Source organism: Cricetulus griseus, chromosome 2 (genome assembly GCF_003668045.3).
Source record: "Cricetulus griseus strain 17A/GY chromosome 2, alternate assembly CriGri-PICRH-1.0, whole genome shotgun sequence".
Taxonomy (NCBI): domain Eukaryota; kingdom Metazoa; phylum Chordata; class Mammalia; order Rodentia; family Cricetidae; genus Cricetulus; species Cricetulus griseus.
Window position 1 is genome coordinate 434,867,652 of NC_048595.1, and position 18,964 is coordinate 434,886,615.

At 41.4% G+C, this 18,964-nt stretch overlaps 1 protein-coding gene across 1 annotated transcript in view; it reads right to left on the reverse strand.

The window, feature by feature from the left end:
• Positions 1 to 18,964, reverse strand: part of LOC100756006 (collagen alpha-4(IV) chain) — a 94,320-nt gene that overhangs the window by 19,299 nt on the left and 56,057 nt on the right. The window contains exons 28-36 of the mRNA XM_035439257.1: positions 18,666 to 18,827; positions 16,450 to 16,620; positions 15,145 to 15,288; positions 13,505 to 13,612; positions 12,463 to 12,644; positions 11,556 to 11,619; positions 10,401 to 10,475; positions 6,628 to 6,735; positions 5,956 to 6,063 (exon numbers count right to left, since the gene is read on the reverse strand). Coding sequence (XP_035295148.1) covers positions 5,956 to 6,063; positions 6,628 to 6,735; positions 10,401 to 10,475; positions 11,556 to 11,619; positions 12,463 to 12,644; positions 13,505 to 13,612; positions 15,145 to 15,288; positions 16,450 to 16,620; positions 18,666 to 18,827 — 1,122 coding nt within the window. The remainder of the gene's footprint in view (positions 1 to 5,955; positions 6,064 to 6,627; positions 6,736 to 10,400; positions 10,476 to 11,555; positions 11,620 to 12,462; positions 12,645 to 13,504; positions 13,613 to 15,144; positions 15,289 to 16,449; positions 16,621 to 18,665; positions 18,828 to 18,964) is intronic.

The following is an 18,964-nucleotide window of genomic DNA, read 5'->3' on the forward strand; positions in this document are numbered from 1 at the left end:
TGTTGACTCGAGTGTATTATAAAAAGTGAAGGAATGTGGGGGTTGAAGACATGAAGAGAGAGCTGTATTTACAGAGTAGACCGCAGTTTCTGCTTGCATGCACTTTTTTTTTCTAATACATTTGTGAAACAAATACGATTCTGAGAAGTTAGAGATATTTACCAATGGGTAAATAATTCCTGTGCTAGTTATATTCCTGTTCAGTAAAGCAGGTTCTCACAGAGAATACTGATTGGAGGATAACATAGTTATTGGCTCCATTCTATTTAACATCAGTACTTCAAAGGGACAACAGGAGTCTCTTTTTAAGATGCCAAATTTAGATTGATTCAAATGTGCCATATTTTCTTGCACTGAAAAAAAATGGGGGAATGTGTCCTTACTTTCCCTAAGTCTCTTTTTTTCTAACTGCTCTTCACAGTCCTGGCTTAGTTTATTTTCCAATCTTCTTTCCTATTTTATGAGCTAGTATTTCAAGTTTGCACCAAAAGAACACAACGGCCTTCTTTGTCTGCCAAATCTGGATATTTATTGCAATCTATCTAAAATGATAATAAATTTTTTGAGACCACTTTGCTTTTTCTACGTGTTTTGATCTCCAGTGTTAGCCACCAAGATTGATGGCTTAGGGACTTGGCTAAAGGAGGCTGTCCTAGCCTCTGCCAACTCTCCATTGTCGCATCAACCCATCCAGATCCTGGGCTGTCACAGCCCAGCCCCTTGCCATTGTTGAACTGGCCGACCCTTATGTGACCCAATGTTATCTTTCTAAATTGAATGCAGCTACATCTGGGCAGGGTTTTAAGCGTAATTTTCCCCTTTTACTGAAAGCTTTTATCAATCCCATCTCTAAATCAGAAAGTTGTTCATGCATAAAATATATACAGTGCAGATGAAGGGCAATTAGGCTAACAAAGCACATTCCTGGGTAATGAGGAATTTTTTATTCACCTCTCTGATAGTCCTTCTGTTTAACAACCACCATTTAAGGCTGCACCCGGCTGCACTCAGAGGCCAGTACGCTCTTCCTCTAGTCAGTGAATCTAACCTCCACCCCAGCACATTGTGCCTTCTCTCTGTGTTAGACAGTCTACACTTGGGGACAGAGTCCCAACTCCTGGGTTAGATTTTTGTTCTAAAGCCAGAAAAATGCTACTCTGTATCCCAGGACACTGGCAGGGCTTACATTTTAATGGGGGTGACCAGTGTGCCCTTGTTTGACTAGGACCTTTGGCATTGGAATTCTACATCCTAAGACAGTCCCCCAAAAATGAGGTAGCTGGCCACACTAACTGTAAAGATGATGGGAAAGAGAAATCTTCACAACCAAAGGCAAAGGTTGAGAACCCTTATCAAGAACAGATTCGAAAGTAAGATTTAAATTAAAAGTATATTTTTCTAGCAAATACATGAGTGCCTACTGAAAGGATAACTATGACTTCCTAATGCAGAGCTCCATCCCCCAAGAGCATATCTCATGACAGGTACTGAAGAGACAATGAGACATAAGAAAGACGTAATCCCTGACCTGACAGGACAAAGAAGCAATGACATCCAGTTTGCTAAGTGCTGGGGTGGGAGACAGGAAGATAATTTACTTACAGGAGCTCAGGGAGAGTGTTGCTCCGATTGTCATAGCTCACTGATGGAAGGCATTTTCTTCCTCATCAAAGACATTTGAAATCACCTTCTAAAAGTGAACTCCTGGGGCTAGGAAGGTGGCACAGTCAATGAAGGCTTGCCACATAAGTATGAAGGACTACATTTCATCCCCAGAACCATATTAAAAAAAAATTCTGGGTGCATATCTGTAACCCAGCACTGGGGGAGCTGAGACAGGCAGATCCCAGCTATTCTAGCCCAATCTAACCCTCACTGTGCTTCAGACTTAGTGAGTGTCCCAGTTTTGTCAACCTGACACAAGCTGGAATCAACCTGGGAAGAAGAACTTCAATTGAGAGTAAAAGACACTGTCTTAATAAATAAATAAATAAATAAATAAATAAATAAATAAAGTGGAAAACAATTGAGGAAGACACCCAACATTGACCTCTGACCTCCACCATCCCCAACAGGCACAAGTGTACATGGACATGTATGCATACCCCCCTCTATAAACACAAAAGTGAACCATTTTACTTGCCACTAGCCCAGATACCCAATCCACATGTAGGATTGCCACAAAACAGGTAGTTCTCAGTAGGGTTCTGTCATTCTCATCTTGTGTGAATAAAGAACTAGACATGGGGTGTTTTCCTTTTAGAGAGTGTATGTACTTAGAAACATAAAAACGAGCGGTCAAGCCACTTGTATCATGTGTCTAAGTTAAAAGTTTAATTCTGACTGGCCTCAAACAGGACTCAGAGATCCACACAGTCTGTGTGAGCAGAGCAAAGAAATCAGTGCTCAGCAGCTGCTTTGTTCAAACGGAAGAGTTGGTCCCCGACTTTCCTCAGCACATACTTTGAATATTCAGTTTCTCAGTTCAAAGTGTTTCTGCTGGGTCCTGCTTCATTTTTACATCCATAAAGAGAACTGCAACAACGGATTTCTGCTGTGATGTTTTAGGTTTTAACAATGTATCCCACTGGTTTGTTTTGTTTTGTTTGGCTGGATCATTTGCTGGGCCGTGTGAAGTGAAACAGCCTCCCCGAGTGGTAGCAAAGGAGCACTGCAGCAAGGGTCTGCATTGGGAGTAAAATGCCCTTTGACTGTTTCCTTTCAAGGCCTCTCAATGCACAACATTGGGTGGCAATTAGAAATAACTTTTAAAGTAATTTATTTATGGACCAAGTTCACGCCTACTAGGTGTTTGTTTTGTTTTGTGTTGTTTTTTTTGAAAGCAATGTCATACTGAAGGCATTTGATAAATGTTCAAAAAGGAAGGATATATTACAACCACCTGCAGGCACTCAGAAACTCTCCCTGTTGTGTGGAACTGGAAGGCTGTGGAGAGAGAGCCTTCACAATGTTAAATGTTTTCTTTTTGGATCCTTACCAAATCCTTCCAGACTAGAAGAATGTTGAAGTCAAAGAGGAGCCCAGGAGGTCTGCAAGGGTTGCCAGAGGCAGCAAATGTCCACAGTCACCAGAGGAAAAACTCAGAACAACAACAGCATCATTTTGTGTGAAACTTTAAACTTGCCACAAGTCTGGTTTTCTCATTACTACAAACGTCAGTGAAGATGGAGAAGGCATCAAGAGATTACATGTTCTAACAATAACCTCTCCCATCACGTTATTTGCTTGCCAGCAAATGCTTGAGTGTACTGGAAACTTCCAAAGGAGGACTTCCCCTGTCTGCAGCATTGCACCAAGACAAACACACCACACTACTGCTTGTTGAAGCCCTGGGGACCTTGGAAAGCTAAGGAGTGAGGAGCAGAAAGGACAAAAAAAAAAAAAACAGAATTTGGATTTTCAAAACAATGAAGCATTTAATTCAGAAGTGGTTTCTAACTGTTCTAAGAGGAAGAACTTTGATTTTTACTAGCACTTCATTTATGTGTATAAGCCACTGGCCTGACAACAGCTGAGCTACAGGAAGAAAAGGGGAGGCAGAGAGGCAGAGGTAACTAAGTCATCAGGGTATGACCAGGAAAGCTTGTCCCTCGCCGGCTGTTTGTACTATAGAACCCTGACTTCATAACTGCCAATTCACCAACCAAAAATACTTGTTGTATTTTTCCAAAGGTCTTAGTTTTGAAAAAAATATCTTCCATTGGTAAGAAAGTGATGGGGAAGTGCTTCTGTGTGTTTGTCTTACTGGATGATAAATATAATACTGTTTGGCCAATGAGGCAGCAAGTTAGGTAGGACTAGGAGTCAAAGAGGATTCTGGGAAATGTAGTAGAGAAATGATGTTCCAGACAGGAAGTGACATAGCAAGGAGACTCATTTAAGCAAGGAGAAACAGGAAGTGTCCGCTGAGCCACCAGCAAGAGAGGGCACCAGCGAAAGGCATCCTCTATAAGATAAGTCTTATACAATATATAGATTTATGATAATTAAGACTGAGCTAGCAGATGAGAATCCTAGTCATTGGCCAAGCAGCTTTGTACCTAATATATCTCTGTATTATTTTGTTCATCCATGCAGCGGGCAGAATTCGGGAGGCTGGCGGAGTCTGCCCACATGACGGTGGGGCTCGGGCTGCTTTGGCGGAAAGATTTATGTAACAAGAAAGTCCTACGCAGGTGTTGTGCTAGAGATATGTACAGAGCACACAGAATAGGCATTTGTCTAGAACAGGAGAAATGGACCAATGAGGAGGGGAGGCAGATGAATGTAAGGGCATGAATGCTGTGGAATAATCCTTCTGTATACCGAAAAAAAAAAAAGTGTTGTTTTCATTGTTAATAAAAACCTGATTGGCCAATAGCTGGGCAGGATTTTAGGGGTAGAGAGAATACTGGGAAAAAGGGCAGAGTCAGAGAAGGCCACCAGGAGGGAGCAAGACATGCTGGAGGACAAGTAAAGTCACAAGCCACATGGCAATACATAGATTAATGGGAATAGATTAATAAGCCTGAGCTATTGGCCACACATTTATAATTTATATTAAGTCTCTGTGTCAGTTATTTGGTACTGATGAAAAATTCTACCTACACTTGAATATATATTAATAGTAAGCATTCTTTGCTGTACCTTGTTATATTATACCTAGAAAGATAATCAGACCACTATTACCTCTAAAATCCAAAAACTACAGCCACAACAAGTGTTTCTGTATCTAGCAAAGGAAGTGAATGTAATTCAAAGGGTATTCGTTCTGTGGAAAGCCCTCCTGTCTCCTCATCCCTTCCCACAATCAATATACATGTACTGACGCATACAAATACCTTAAAGTCTGCCACCCTCTTCAGTGGTCCACCTCTCCTCTATTTCTGAACATTTTCTTAATACCCTCAGTGTTGGAAACATTTTTATTATTTTCACTGTGCTTTTATAACGTACTAGCCAGGTTAAAAGCCATGCCCTATATGCTCTGTAAACACAATGGACAGAGAGCGTTTATGGCATCCTACAACTCAAGAAATAGGCATTCCTGCAATTCTAAGTTTCTAATGGTAACCAATACCTGAAATGCTGAATGACTACCAAGCTGTTTCTGCTGGTTAAAGTATACCCGGGAACCCTAGTGCTACACTCCTTCCCTTGTGTGACTACCATGCCCTTATTGGGTTTAGATGAGTGACTCCAGGGCTTCTGGAAGATTCTCCTTCTATCTCTCCAACACTCAGTGGCTCTGCTCTGTCCAGCAAGTGATTTACCCATAGAGTTCAAGGCTGATTTAAAGATGTTTTGTTTTCACTTTTGTTTATTTATTATGAAGATGTTTATAATAACTGAATACAGACAAGCATGCCTTTAGTTCTGAAATTTATTCTTGGGGATGCCAGAGATCCCTACCTAATGCCTTCCTTACCAATCTGTAGGGTTCAAATGCTTGCCAGCTCTGGTGCTATGGTTTGGACATGGGTTGTGTCTCCCAAGGGTCCATTTGTGAAAATATAACTCACATGTTAGGCATTAAGAGGGTAGAAGCTAAATCCAACTGCTATGGTGTTAGCACTGTACCTGTCTCTTTTATGAAATAGTCTGGAATCATGTATATTTTCTTTAAAATGACACCCACCACCTAACACAGAATCTAGGGCATAAAAGGAGTTCCATTATCAGTGTAGGCAAATGGACACACATGAACATCATGACAGACACAAGCAACATGCCATCGAAAGCTACAGGATGGAAACACCAAGCTCCAGGGTATTCCCCGATGGAAGGCAAGTGAAGATGGGTGTGGCCTTACCCCCTGCTGTGCGGGGGCAGAGCTACTGGTGAAATCCTTGAGAGACTGCTGATCAAGCAGAGATGCAAGCCCAGGAAAGGAGCTGTGACTTTGCCCACAATGAGCTGGAGCTCTCTGAAAGCCTGGGCATTCTCCCCACATACCTTTTACTCCAGGAGGACCTGGCCTTCCTAAATCTCCTGGGGAACCTCTTGGCCCAGGGTCTCCTATTTCTCCAGGATAGCCCTTCGGCCCAGGCATCCCTGGATCACCTGGGGACAGGAGAGAAAATTTTCAGACAGTGAAATGTGAACAACATTCCCTGGTAAGGTCATCTATGTTCTTAATATCCAAGTAACCGGGGGCACAGTTTTATTACTTTTTCTTTCTACATATTTTTTCTTGCATGAGGAGACAAATGCTTAATTTCAGAAAGAGACATTTTCAAACAGTTGAAGTTTCCAGTCATGATTTTAACTGTTTTTTTTTTGTTTCCCTCCCTGACTTGAAAGGAAAAGGATGAAAGCCCAGAGCTGTATATGTGATATGGCTTTAGGGAAGGGAGGACAGCCTCAAAAATGACAGAGGGATAAGAAGAAATGGCCTGTGCTGTCAGCCACCTTCTGTGCCCAGTGCAGAGCTGGCACTTTGCCAACGCAGCTTGAGGTAAAGTCATTAGTGCAACCCTGTGAAGTCAGACTGGCCTTGGGTGATGAAGAAGTGCGCATGCCCTGTGCCGGGGCACGTTTCAGGAGGGAGAGGGGCTCTAAGAGAAGAACAGATCTTCTGGTCCACCAAATTACATGACTGCTCGGGCATCTTCCAGGCTTTCTTACCTGGATACCCTGGTGGTCCAGAAGAACCAGACTGTCCAGGTCTGCCTGGTGGTCCTCTATATCCTTCACCTCCAGGAAAGCCTTGCTCTCCAGAGGCTCCAGGATGTCCTAGGGAAAGAAGGATCAAAATCCCGTTAGTGATAGTTTGCTCTTGGAAATGGTGGCTCTCTAACAGTTGACTTCAAGCCTCATGCTGTTGTGGGTTTGCTTGTTTGTTTGTTGTTGTTGTTGTTGTTGTTGTTGTTGTTGTATTTAGACTCTTTTCTATTGATAGAGAAGACATGATTGAAGAAAATTTGATGATAAAATACTCATAATCCTCCTGACACCTTACCACAGATTTGCATTTGTACACATACATACAATCAATGCCCATGATTTCATTTTCTCTTTTTAAGACTAGTACTGTATCAGTAGCAGTTTTCCAAGTTTGTCATCATTTATCATTTTCAAATGATAGCTTCTTGATTCAATCTTATTTAAACTAATCAATATAATTTCCCCTACTGCTGACCAATCAAGTACTTCAAATTCATTTTGCTTTTAGGCATAACAATCTTTATGTACATATATTACCTTTGATTTATTCCTTGACAATTTCACATGTGTGTGCACTGATCACACTCACCCACTCCCCATCACGCTCTTGTTTATGGACCTTTCACTATGCTCTCTCCTTTTGAACTATTTCCTTAGGAGAAAGTCCCACGAACAGAATTTCTTGGTAAATAATGTGACATTTGGGCTTAGCCTAAAATGCATTTTTTTAAATGCTAAAGGATCTTAAACATACCACTATGGAACTTCATCCCAAAATGCTTCAGGAGGTAAGCCCAAAAAACTAAATCTTCCTATGTTGCTGACATAACATTGTGGCAGCCAAGAAAATTAACAACAGTCCCAAAGATCATCTAATGCTCACCCTAGACTCAAAGTCTACTCCCATTCTGTTGTCCTTGTAGCAACCCCCACCCACTAAATTCTACCCCAGAACTGTGCATTGTGCCCAATGGGTATGCTTTTATTATTATTAAAATAATAAGTAAAACTTTAAGGTCTCTAACGATCCTTTTCTCATGACTACCTATGGATAAGAGCTTAGCTGCCCTCTAGGCCTTCTAGAATAGGCCATTCTGCATTTGCTTCTTGACACAGGTTGCCTGTGTTTGGGAGGAAGTACTGCACCTGCAGCCACCACCCCATGTGTTACCTACCCACAGCTCCACAAACAACACCCTGAGAATGAGCCATGTTCTCACTGAAGACTTGGGGTTGGTAGCCTTGTTTTGGGTAATATGCAATTATTCTGGAGATTCTAGCAGTCCTCTCTATCAGGAAGGGGTTTCCTCTTCAATTGAGTATGCAGAGCAGATGCACAGGAGTTCTCCAAGCAGCCTCTAGGCCCTCATCATCATATTGGGACTCCCTAGGCTTCTAGGTTCATTGACTGAGCAGCTACTGAATTCTCAGATTCTCCAGTGATCAGACTGATAGACTACCCACCCACTCCTGTGTAAACCAATCAAATAAATCCCCTTTTGTAATACATGTTATTATATTATGTATATAATACATTTGTATTGCATTACAGCATATGTAACATTCAATTCGCTGATTCTTTTTCCCTAGAGAGCCCTGATTGTGCTTTAAATTATATTTATTTTATTGCTAGAAAGATGGTTATTTTTCCATATGCTTATTTACATATGTAACTTTAATTGAAATTTGTCATAAACTAATAGTCTGTGCTGAAAAACCAATGGCTGAATCTTCAAATAAAATACAAACCTTTGTATCTCCAAATCCGTAGAGGGATATCATTCATTACAACACTACACTAACTGATGCCTGTGACTGTTAACTGATGGAATTTACTATCCTCCAGCCCTGCTCTGTATTATCTGATTAATCCCAAACACCTTCCTGCAAAGGGCACATGGCATCATCATTGTCACCTCCAGTTGCCAAAGCAGGCGTTCACAACTGCATCCCAAAAGTATGGTTGTGTTGAGAACAGGATTTCAGGAGTAATTTGCACTATATTTCCCTAAGAACTGAAGTGTATGGATGGGGTTAGGGTTGACTCCGTCCAATCTTACATAGTCCTGGAGCAAGCTATGCGCTATACATCCTCACTAAGTTCACACTAGTGCAGTGCAGGAAGTTCTAGCCAAGGAAAATAGGGTATCAAAACTCTGTGCTGATGAATAACAGAACATTTTTTTAAAACCTCAAAGCTGAAGCCACAGTAAACAAGAGACCAGAGCAATTTAAACACTGATGACCACAGGCCCCCCAGATCAAGCAGGGCAAGGCAGATTCACTGGAAAAGCCTGACTCGGTATAAATCAACCTCAGACTTACGGCTTTCAACTTAAAATACTAGGTAACACAAAATGCCTCCAGTTTATTCTACTTTGAGCCTGGAAATTTTTATATCATCAGGGTTTATGACAAAAAAAAATACTCATAAGCACAAGAACATCTCTTACTGTTTGGCTGACTTCACAATAGTAAAGTCAGCCATGCTGATGCTGTGTGTGGTGTTTTCCATGTACAAGTGACTTTCATTGGACGTTCTGATTAGTCATTCTATTTTGGGAAACGAAACATGGCTCCTGTCAAATGAAACTAAAAGGTGATGCATGGATGTTCTGGTTAGGATTTTTGTTTTCTTTTGTCATCTGGGAAGAGGGAATTTCAATTGAGAGTCTTCATAAGACTGGTCTATAGGCAAGCCTGTGGGGACATTTTCTTGATTGATGATTGATGTGGTGGTAGAACCCAGACCACCATGGGTGGTGCTGTCCCCTGGGCTGGTGGTTCTGGGTTCTAGAAGAAAGCAGGCTGAGCAAATGATGGGAAGCAAGCCAGTAAGCAGCACTCCTCTATGACCTTTGCTTCAGTTCCTGCCTCCAGGTCCCTGCCTTGAGTTCCTACCCTGACTTCTTTTCATGATGGACTCTAAAAGCTATAAGATGAAATAAACCCTTTCCTCCTCAAGTTGCTTTTAATCATGGTGTTTGTCACAGCAATGGAAAACAAAATATGACAAAGGTGTTCCAAATACAAAGTCTTAATTTACAAGGAAACTGTGTCAATCCAAACCTAGATTTAAGTCCAGTCATTACTGACTGATTACATTTGGGCCTAAGTGACATAACCAGCCATCTGTGGGTAGATGTTTACACTGTCTGTGCAGTGTTTATCCTGTGCATGTATCTATTTGCACTTTCCTGATTATTAACTTCAGATATGTTCCTAGCAGAAGAATTGTTGTGTGAAGGAACAAGCATATTTTAAATGTTGGTGCATTTTTCTGCAGGACCTAAACCAAAGTGCAAATTTGAATGCACCTTGTTTACATGTAAGCTCCTTGCTATCAGTGGGAGAAAAGTGGCTTCCAGTATAGCTTTAGTCATCTTAAAATGACAGAGATGGCAAAATAATCTGAATTTTAATTGCTTGAATATTCACTTTGAAAAATTAAGTAGTCAATATGAGTAAGCAGAAGGGAGTGTATTACTGTACCAATGCTATTGGTCACAGGGGCCATTGTAGGAATATATTGAGAGTCCTTAGTGCCTGGTCCTGACATCCTTCTGGGTGAAGAATGCTACAACAATACTACACAGAGTCATTTTGATACATACATCAGTGAGCAAATGGTAAAGAAAATATTGATAGGATCATTTCCAGTGATAACTGTAAGAATAATTACATTTTATTTCAAACTAAGTCTTTCTTGTAAAAGGAAAAATGTGGATCTATACCTTGGTATCCAGGGATACCCGGTTCACCCTTTGGACCAGGTGGACCATGCTGACTGGCAGGGTCGCCTTTGTTTCCTGTGTGTGATATAATACAAGAGCATTAGTTAGGAAAATATTGTTTGGTCTCATATAAGTAACTCCCATGGTATTTGTCTTCATAATCTAATGTTGGATTTTCCAGAAGATTTAAAAAAAAACTATTTTTGTTCCTAAAGAATAATGAAAATAGAGATAGAAGATATGATTTATGATTTTTAAAAAGTTTATTCCATGTGTATGAGTGTTTGGCCTGTATGTGTACATGTATGCCATGTGAGTGCCTGGTGCCTGTGAAGGTTACCAAGGCAGTCAAACTTTTGAACACTGAAGATACTATGATTTCAATGTATTTGTTTGTTTGTCTGTCCAAAAGGTAAATAAAACTTAGCTTTTTTTTTTTTTTAAAGGATCTTGACTTGTGAAGAATATAATTTCAGTTGTATTTACAAAAAATATGGTTACGGGCACAAGATAGGCTCAGGTCTATTGGGCCAGTCTGCAGCTGTTTTACAAATGAAATTTTATTGGGATGCTGCTGAGTAGTTATGGCTGAAACTATGCCCCACAAGAAAAAAAAGCATGCTATCGCCCATTAGGGAAAAAAAGAAACTTCTTATCTTTAATTAAGGATAAAAATAATTCAATTATAAGTTACATCTGGCTTGAGAATTCTGAAGTAAACAATTAACATCTGGTAGGGATTTTACGTTCTAAGATTCTTACAAGAAGAATCCCAATAGCTGAAGAGAGGGACTCCTTAACTGAGTCACTGGTTCCTATGGAACACGGGGTTTCTGACTCAAAGTGGACACTCTAGAGATGTGGATCTGGCCAGTTGCACCAGCTGCAATTTGAGAAGCTATGGTCACTACATGGGAAGCTTCAGAGACTTTCGTGGAGAGGAAGTCATAATGAGCCTGCAGGCATGCTGCATCCCATTTAGGTACCTGGAAGACAGTGAGAACCCTTTGAAGCGTCAGTGTTCCACTGTCATGAAGAGTTGCTGCTGAGTTCTAACTTGTGTGATGCATTTTATCGCTAAAAAGATGCTCACTCGCAGGGTTATGACTCCCAGAACTCTGAGCTTGAGGGCCGTGAACATTTTCAAGCCCATACCTTTAGGTCCTCTTGCTCCGTCATCTCCTGGGAACCCAGGGGGACCTGGAGAACCTGCATCACCCTGGCAATTAATGGAACAAAAATAAGACCATAGTTGGGTTTTCCCTACAATAGCACAAACATGCTACAGATTTCTGTGGCCAACTTGGTGTTTGTAATTGTTAATGTCCTTTAAGAATACTACTAACTGTACCTGTGTTTTACGAGCTGGTAAAACTCCTACAGAATTAGAGCTATCCATCTCAGCAGGAAACACAGAATTCTCTATACATGATTATCAAAGAATAACCATGTCATACAATTTGAATTTACAGTTTGATCAAACCAGTTGACGTAAAACAAAATATTGAAAGATGTGTTGTTGTAGCATAAATTTTAAAGATCCATTTTATTTCAAAAGATGGAAAGCCAACCACTTTACACATTTTCCAGAAGTATGTTACAAGTTACTACATTATATTTTCTGGTTTCTCAAGGGGAATGTTACCCGAAATTATGAGGGCCAAGTGCATTTAAAGTCAAATATATGAAATCTTCAAACAGATGGGAAGGCTTGGAAACCAGAATTTGGGTAGTGTTCAGGATGATTTTTTTTTTTCTGTACTAATAAAGAAAACAGCAGTCAAGAGGCAAGTCTCTACTATCTATGAGTTATTTAGCCCTGGGCTGGAGTGTGTGAATCACGTGACTTGCTCATCTCCAGCAGGACAGCCAGTTCTGAGCACTAGCTGAAAATTTCAGTTGTGTCATAACCTTCCAGAAGGTGCCTTTCTTTCTTCATGCTACCTCTTACTTTTAAATAACCAGTAAATGACAAGGCGCATACTGGCAAATTCTGAATTTTTGTGGGAACCCGGGAGCAGAAAGAGTTTATTTCTCCCTTCTTATAAGAACAGCTCCTCACCTGGTCACCTGGGAAGCCCGGAAAACCAATAAATCCCCTTGGTCCAGGTGTGCCTGGAGGGCCAGGGGGGCCTGGAGGCCCAGGATGCCCATTTATCCCAGGCTGCCCTTTGTGCAGTCCAGGTGGTCCATCTCTTCCAGGATCTCCTCTGCCCCCGTGCATCCCTGGGCTTCCTTTATCACCTGTTGAGGTTCAAAGTGTTACAAACTCCTTGGCTGAAATCTTAGACTAAGTGAAGACAATACTGAATGGCTCAGTTCTACTTGTAAAAGACAGAGGCGATGGAATTGGGGATGTTAGCTTCTGTCCAAAGCCATGTCTGTGGTTTCTGTCTTTGGCAGCCTCACTATGAAAGCAGCAGACAGGCATAGACTGAAGCCATGGGTGGAAGCTGGGAGCAGCTAAGGTCATTTGCTCCAGCATGCACACCTTACAAATGAAGAAGAAGTCAACCCAGAGAGGTTAGAATATTTTCTCCTAATGGCCAGCTAAAGGGAAACCCAGGATGTAGCCCAAGAAGATCAACTCTGAACTCTAGAATAAGCACAAATTAAGTTGTCATAATCCTTGCCCTGCATGTTTCAGAAGACTAGCAACATGTCATTGGGATGCTTTTCAGGAAAAATAGGGTCCCTCGTAACCCGAGATCTGCAGATTTGGTGTCTGTAATTAAACAAGATTCCTAGGTGATTTATATACACACTCTTGTTAGAGAGGGACTGGTCAAAACGACACAGGCAGCCCCAGATATTCCCAATAGCTTCCCAAACAGAGTGGCTTTAAGCCTGGAGACAGTAATTTATGTATACCTTATCTTGGTCCTAGTTTGGAATATCAAAAATTATAAATGCATATGAACTCCAACTATTTTTAGCATGGAAAAGCCAAAACGTTGCTGGAAAACTTAGCAGAGTGTAATTACAGTTAAGAAATGGCCTTTCTTACTTCTCTGTTGGATGTGATAAGCCTGATATCTGGGCTTGTCTGAATGAGCTATAAAACGCAAACTCATTTGATAAGTTGAACAGCTTCAAGCATTTACCTCTCTGTCCCGGGAACCCATCACTTCCTGGAGGCCCAACTTCCCCAGGATCTCCCCTTTTCAAAATGATGGGTATTTCTCCTGCATCTCCGGGAGGTCCTCTGTCTCCTGTAAATGTTACTTATATGAGACAAACACAGACATATACATGCTACATACGTAACTCATCTTTGCTTGCATTTCACCTCATTTATAAATCTCATCTAACTCCACTAGGCTGTATTATTGGGTCCCTTATTATCAGTACCAGAGACTGAACATTCCCTTCATGTCACCACTTGTCCACCCCTGGGACAGAGATGCAGTTGGTGCACAGAGTAAATTTGATGTATTCAACCCATTAACTCATTTCCCCATGAGTTAAAGACTTTTGTAATGCTATCATCCACAAGACTGTTTGCTTATCTTATAGAATCTGAATCTTCCATCACACAGTCCAGTGTTCCATACCTTTCTCCCTCAGCACCCTTTTTCTTGTCTCCTTATATTAAAGGAACAAACACATATTTCAATCTGGTTCTCCACATATGAACTTCCAAAATGTAGGAAATGTGCAACATATTCCAGCTTATTTGGAAACACTGCCCCAAACAAGCATTGATCTGAGATAGGCTTAGCAGAACAAGGTGATGAGAGCTGCTTGTTGAAAGAGAATTTGGTGAACCAATGGCATTAGTAGTTTGATGTCAGCAGTAGTGAGAATGTTTGTGGTACTGGGGGCATATTTACACAGTTGTCATTGGCAAACACTGTCAGTGCTAGGATTTTCCTCAATGAGCATTTTGGGAGAGTTGACAACTGCAATGTTAGCATTGATACAATTACTAATTCTCAGTGGAATGACTGCTTGGTAGTACAAGATAAATTATCTGCAAACATCAATTGTCTTATGTAGCAAAGAGATTTTTGATCTGCATCATTTTAAGTTCCTTAATTCTGTGTAAATAGTGTATAAGCTGATAAAACAAGCAAAAAATTAACTATGGGACTGGAGAACTGAGAAGAAAAGGTCATTTGAATAAAATTGGAGGCCATTTTCCCAGAGAGCTTTAAGATTTAAAAACAAACCTTCTAAAGACTGTTGGACATTGATTTTATTGCTAGAAATGCTGCTTTCTCTCCTGTATTGGCAGCTGATAGACCAAAGAAAACATCTATACTGTAAAGGTGGGGGTGTGATTCAAAATATAAAACCCCAAACAATATTTTATGGAAATTAAAAACTTGTGAAAATTATATGTAAATCAAATCCCATGTCCACAAGTAAAATTTTGTTCCAACTTTTAATTTTATCTTTCTTGTGTGTTGTCTCTGGTGGTTTTCATGTGCCAAGGCCAAGGTGTATTATTGTTACAGAGGCCATTTGGCCTCCAATGCCTGAAACCTTCTTTACAGATGTGTACTACCAGTGAGCAAGGTCTCTGAAGCCCTGTATCTATAAATCAATGCATTAAGGACCTTTTTTTAGCATCTCCATCATTAGAGTGAGCCAATTACCTTAGTTACATGTAATATGATGGAAAGGCAAGGAAAATGAATTGCTAAGATATCAAAGAACCACAGAAATCCAGAAACATATTTGATCAAACACTAGGGACAAGCTCATGCAGCAACCCCCACCCCCATTTGAACCCACTTGCCTTTGGCTCCTCTCTCTCCCAGGTCTCCCCGTGAGCCAGGCCAGCCCTTCTCTCCAATTTCTCCCTTTCTTCCAGGTTGTCCATCTGGGCCTGACCTTCCTCTATCTCCTGGAAAACCAGGGTAGCCAGGCAGCCCTGGGTGTCCTGATAAAATGAGAACATGGAGTATTAGGAAGAAAAGCACTTGAAGGCTAGCTGTTGTGGTCTCCTGCTGGCCTGGCACCGGGGTGATAGCATCTAGCCTAGCTGGCCTAGCTCCGGGGAGCTAGCACTTAGATTAATGTGTTCTTTGATGACCGGGATACCTTTATTTACTTAAATTAGAAACAGTCTTATTTTACTTATTAATCCCAGTACTTATATTAATCCCAGTACCCTCTCCCTCCCATCCTCCCCACTGACTGGATACCTTTTGTCCCCCTATGTGAACTTTGTATGGGAATTTTCCAAGAAGACAATGATCAATGCAAAACTTGGTTCAGGAAACCCCAGAAAACAGTGGTACCTATGAAATGAGTCTTTGGATATGGCATTGTCTTTTTGGAAGCCTCATTCAAATTGTTCTGAAATATGATAATCAACTGGTTAAAGTGTAAATATAGAGAAAAATAAAAATGCCCTGGGCATAGGGAACTTGCCCTCAGCTTGAAGCTGAGGTCCCCTGTAGCCACAATGGCTAAATTCACACTTAAAGTGTCTGTGAGTTTTCTTTCAACAGGCCTGTTTAACCCTCACCCACCCCTCGACATCCACAACAGATAGAGTGGTTCTTTCATGTTTCTGGTCATTCCGTGATACAAATTCCTACGTAACACTTCATGCTGAAAGTAAGTCATTCATTTGTACCTGATTGTGATCTTAAAATATCTTTGTTTTTTCACCCATTACTAATTTCCCGACCTATAGACCTAACATATAAACACTGCTGTTTGGGGGTGGGGGTGGGGTCCTGACCACATCATGTTGTAAGAGCACTAAGAGAAAAGATGAAGGCAGAGGGCCCATCCAAAGTGAAATGTGTTAGCCCTGACCTAATGATATCATCGGTGCAGCCTGGCCCTGTGAGCTAAGGTGTCCTTGTCCCATGAACCCAACATTCCAAGGCCTTTTGCTAATTTATTGACACCAGAACATTCTGTCACTAGAAAGGATAACAGAGAGAGGATAGGCTACATCTGAAAGGAGAGAGCAAAATTAAGCTAAGTAATATTTTCTATTAGTGTAAGCCTCGAGTAACAAGTTTTGTTTGACAGTTGATTTTGAGTTTATGAAAACCAGGAGAATTATTGGGAGACCACTACTCACCCTTTGGGCCTGGAAGACCAGGTAGGCCATCTTCCCCAGTGGGGCCTGGAATCCCAGGAAGCCCTCGGAGACCATCTGCTCCTGGGAGGCCTGGAAGGCCAGGGAGGCCCTTCATCCCAGATGGTCCAGAAGGCCCCATGTCTCCTGGCTGGCCTTTCCAACCTGGGGCACCTGAGACAAAGCACAACAACCATGAGGCTGGAAAACTTAAAACTTCCTTCAACCATTCACAGGGAAAGCACATTCCACAGAGCTTAAACTAGGTATCCATGGCACATTAAACAAAAATAAAACTATCAGCTAGTGACAGGAGCAACTTTGCTTCTGCCTAAGAATATATTTTTCTAGATGCTGTAAAAAGAGGGGATAGATCATCTAATATTTATCCCCCTGTAAGAATGAATGAAGATTATACAGTTTGCTTTTTAAAAAAATATGAAGACACAGAGATGAAAATCAAAAACTGTACTTATATATGTTCTATATAGAGAAGAGGAGGAGGAAGGAAAGAAGGTGGAGGAGGAGGAGGAGGAGGAGGAGGAGGAGGAGGAAGAAGAAGAAGAAGAAGAAGAAGAAGAAGAAGAAGAAGAAGAAGAAGAAGAAGAAGAAGAAGAAGAAGAAGAAGAGTTTCCCGGTACTTTCAGCTAGGCAGTTAACTGTGATGAAAGATTTGTACAAATCACAACAGCCAGAATTATTGGTGCTTGAATGAGACTGTAGTAGCAAATTCTGTCCCAAACATGCCTGTTTTTTCAAGTGTGCATCTTGCATTGGGACAAAAGCAGCAACAGATGCATTTCAGAATGAATGACCTCAGCGATGAAAGAGCACACTGGAGGTTGTTGCAGACTGTTATTTTTAAGATGTGCTATATTCATTTATGCTGTCGAATATTTGTTTAATGATGCAAAGATATGTTGCATTCTTTTTTTTTAAGATTTTATTTATTTATTATGTATACAACATTCTGCTTCCATGTTTATCTGCACACCAGAAGAGGGCACCAGATCTCATTACAAATTGTTGTGAGCCACCATGTGGTTGCTGGGAATTGAACTCAGGACCTCTGGAAGAGCAGTCGGTGCTCTTAACCTTTGAGCCATCTCTCCAGCCCCCTGTTGCATTCTTTTATGTTGTATTTGTTTAGCTCTGTGTAGCTGTATTATTGCCTGTCTAAAATACCTTATTGGTCTGCTAAAGAGCAGAACAGCCAATAGCAAGGCAGGAGAAAGGACAGACAGAGAGAATAAATAGAAGGGGAAGAAGGGGGAGAAGTGAGAAGAGGAGGAGAGAGAACACCAGGAGCCAGCCACCCAGCAACACAGCCAGCAGTGGAGTAAGAAGGAAAGAAAGGAATATAGGACAGAAAAGGGTAAAAGCCCAGAGGCAAAAGGTAAATGGGATAATTTAAGAAAGGCTGGCTAGCAACAAGCCAAGCTAAGGCAAGACATTCATACATAAGAATAAGTCTCCGTGTATTTATTAGGCGGCAGGCACCCAAAGAGTAAAGAGTGAAAATTAAATCCAACAAGAGGAGATAGCTCCTGCTACAGACTGAATGTGTCTCCCCAGAGTTGTTATGCTGAATCTTAACCACCAATGTGAGAGGATTAAGAAATGGAGAGTTTTGAAGATGATTAAGTGTGAGCATAAGAGGGGTTTGTGGTAGCTTGTATAAGGACACTAGAAGGTGTCATCTATGTGGTAGAGGTCCTCGCCAGATATCAAAATTCCTGGTATTCTTGATCTTGGACTTTCTAGCCTCCTACTAATCAATTTCTGTTGCTTATAAATTAGCCCGGTGGACTGGAGGAGCCCCTGAGCACCTGTATGAGATGATACATTCTTGTACCAAGAATGGCAGGTCCCAACCTTCACCTGGGGCATCTCCCAAGGCCAAATTTACAGGAATGATTTTAACAGCTGCTGCTGCTCCTTCCTCAGTATGAGAGGCAGGCCTGCTTGAAGACTGCTAAGAAGTGGTGTTTCCTAAACTCGAATATAATACAACCCAGCCTGTGTGCAGCCTCCAGCCAGACATGCTGCCTGTCTAGAATTTGAGGAAATGACATAGTCCAATATGAAACTCATGAATAAAAGGTTCTTTTGGTATTAGTGCTTCTGCTGACATCCATACATAAGCAAGAGATAAGCTTTCCAACCGTAAGTTGGAAATGCCCAGACACTTCAAGTTTTGACACCCTGCTGGCACTTACCTGGACTACCAGGAGCTCCAGGAAGTCCTGGTTGTCCTGGGATCCCTGGAACACCTCTTTCACAGGAGTGGCCAGGGGGCCCTGGGATCCCTGGAAACCCGGGACTTCCTTCTCTGCCTTTAGGACCTTTGAGACCTGGAGATCCAGGGATGCCAGGTGGACCTGAAATGAAGACGCATTAGGGACATTCATGGGTTAACACTGTATAGATGGCCTATGACCTCACTCATGCATGTCAATTCCAGAAATAAACGACTTGATTCTGACTCTGGGCTCCAAGAGCTAAAACTCAGAATTGG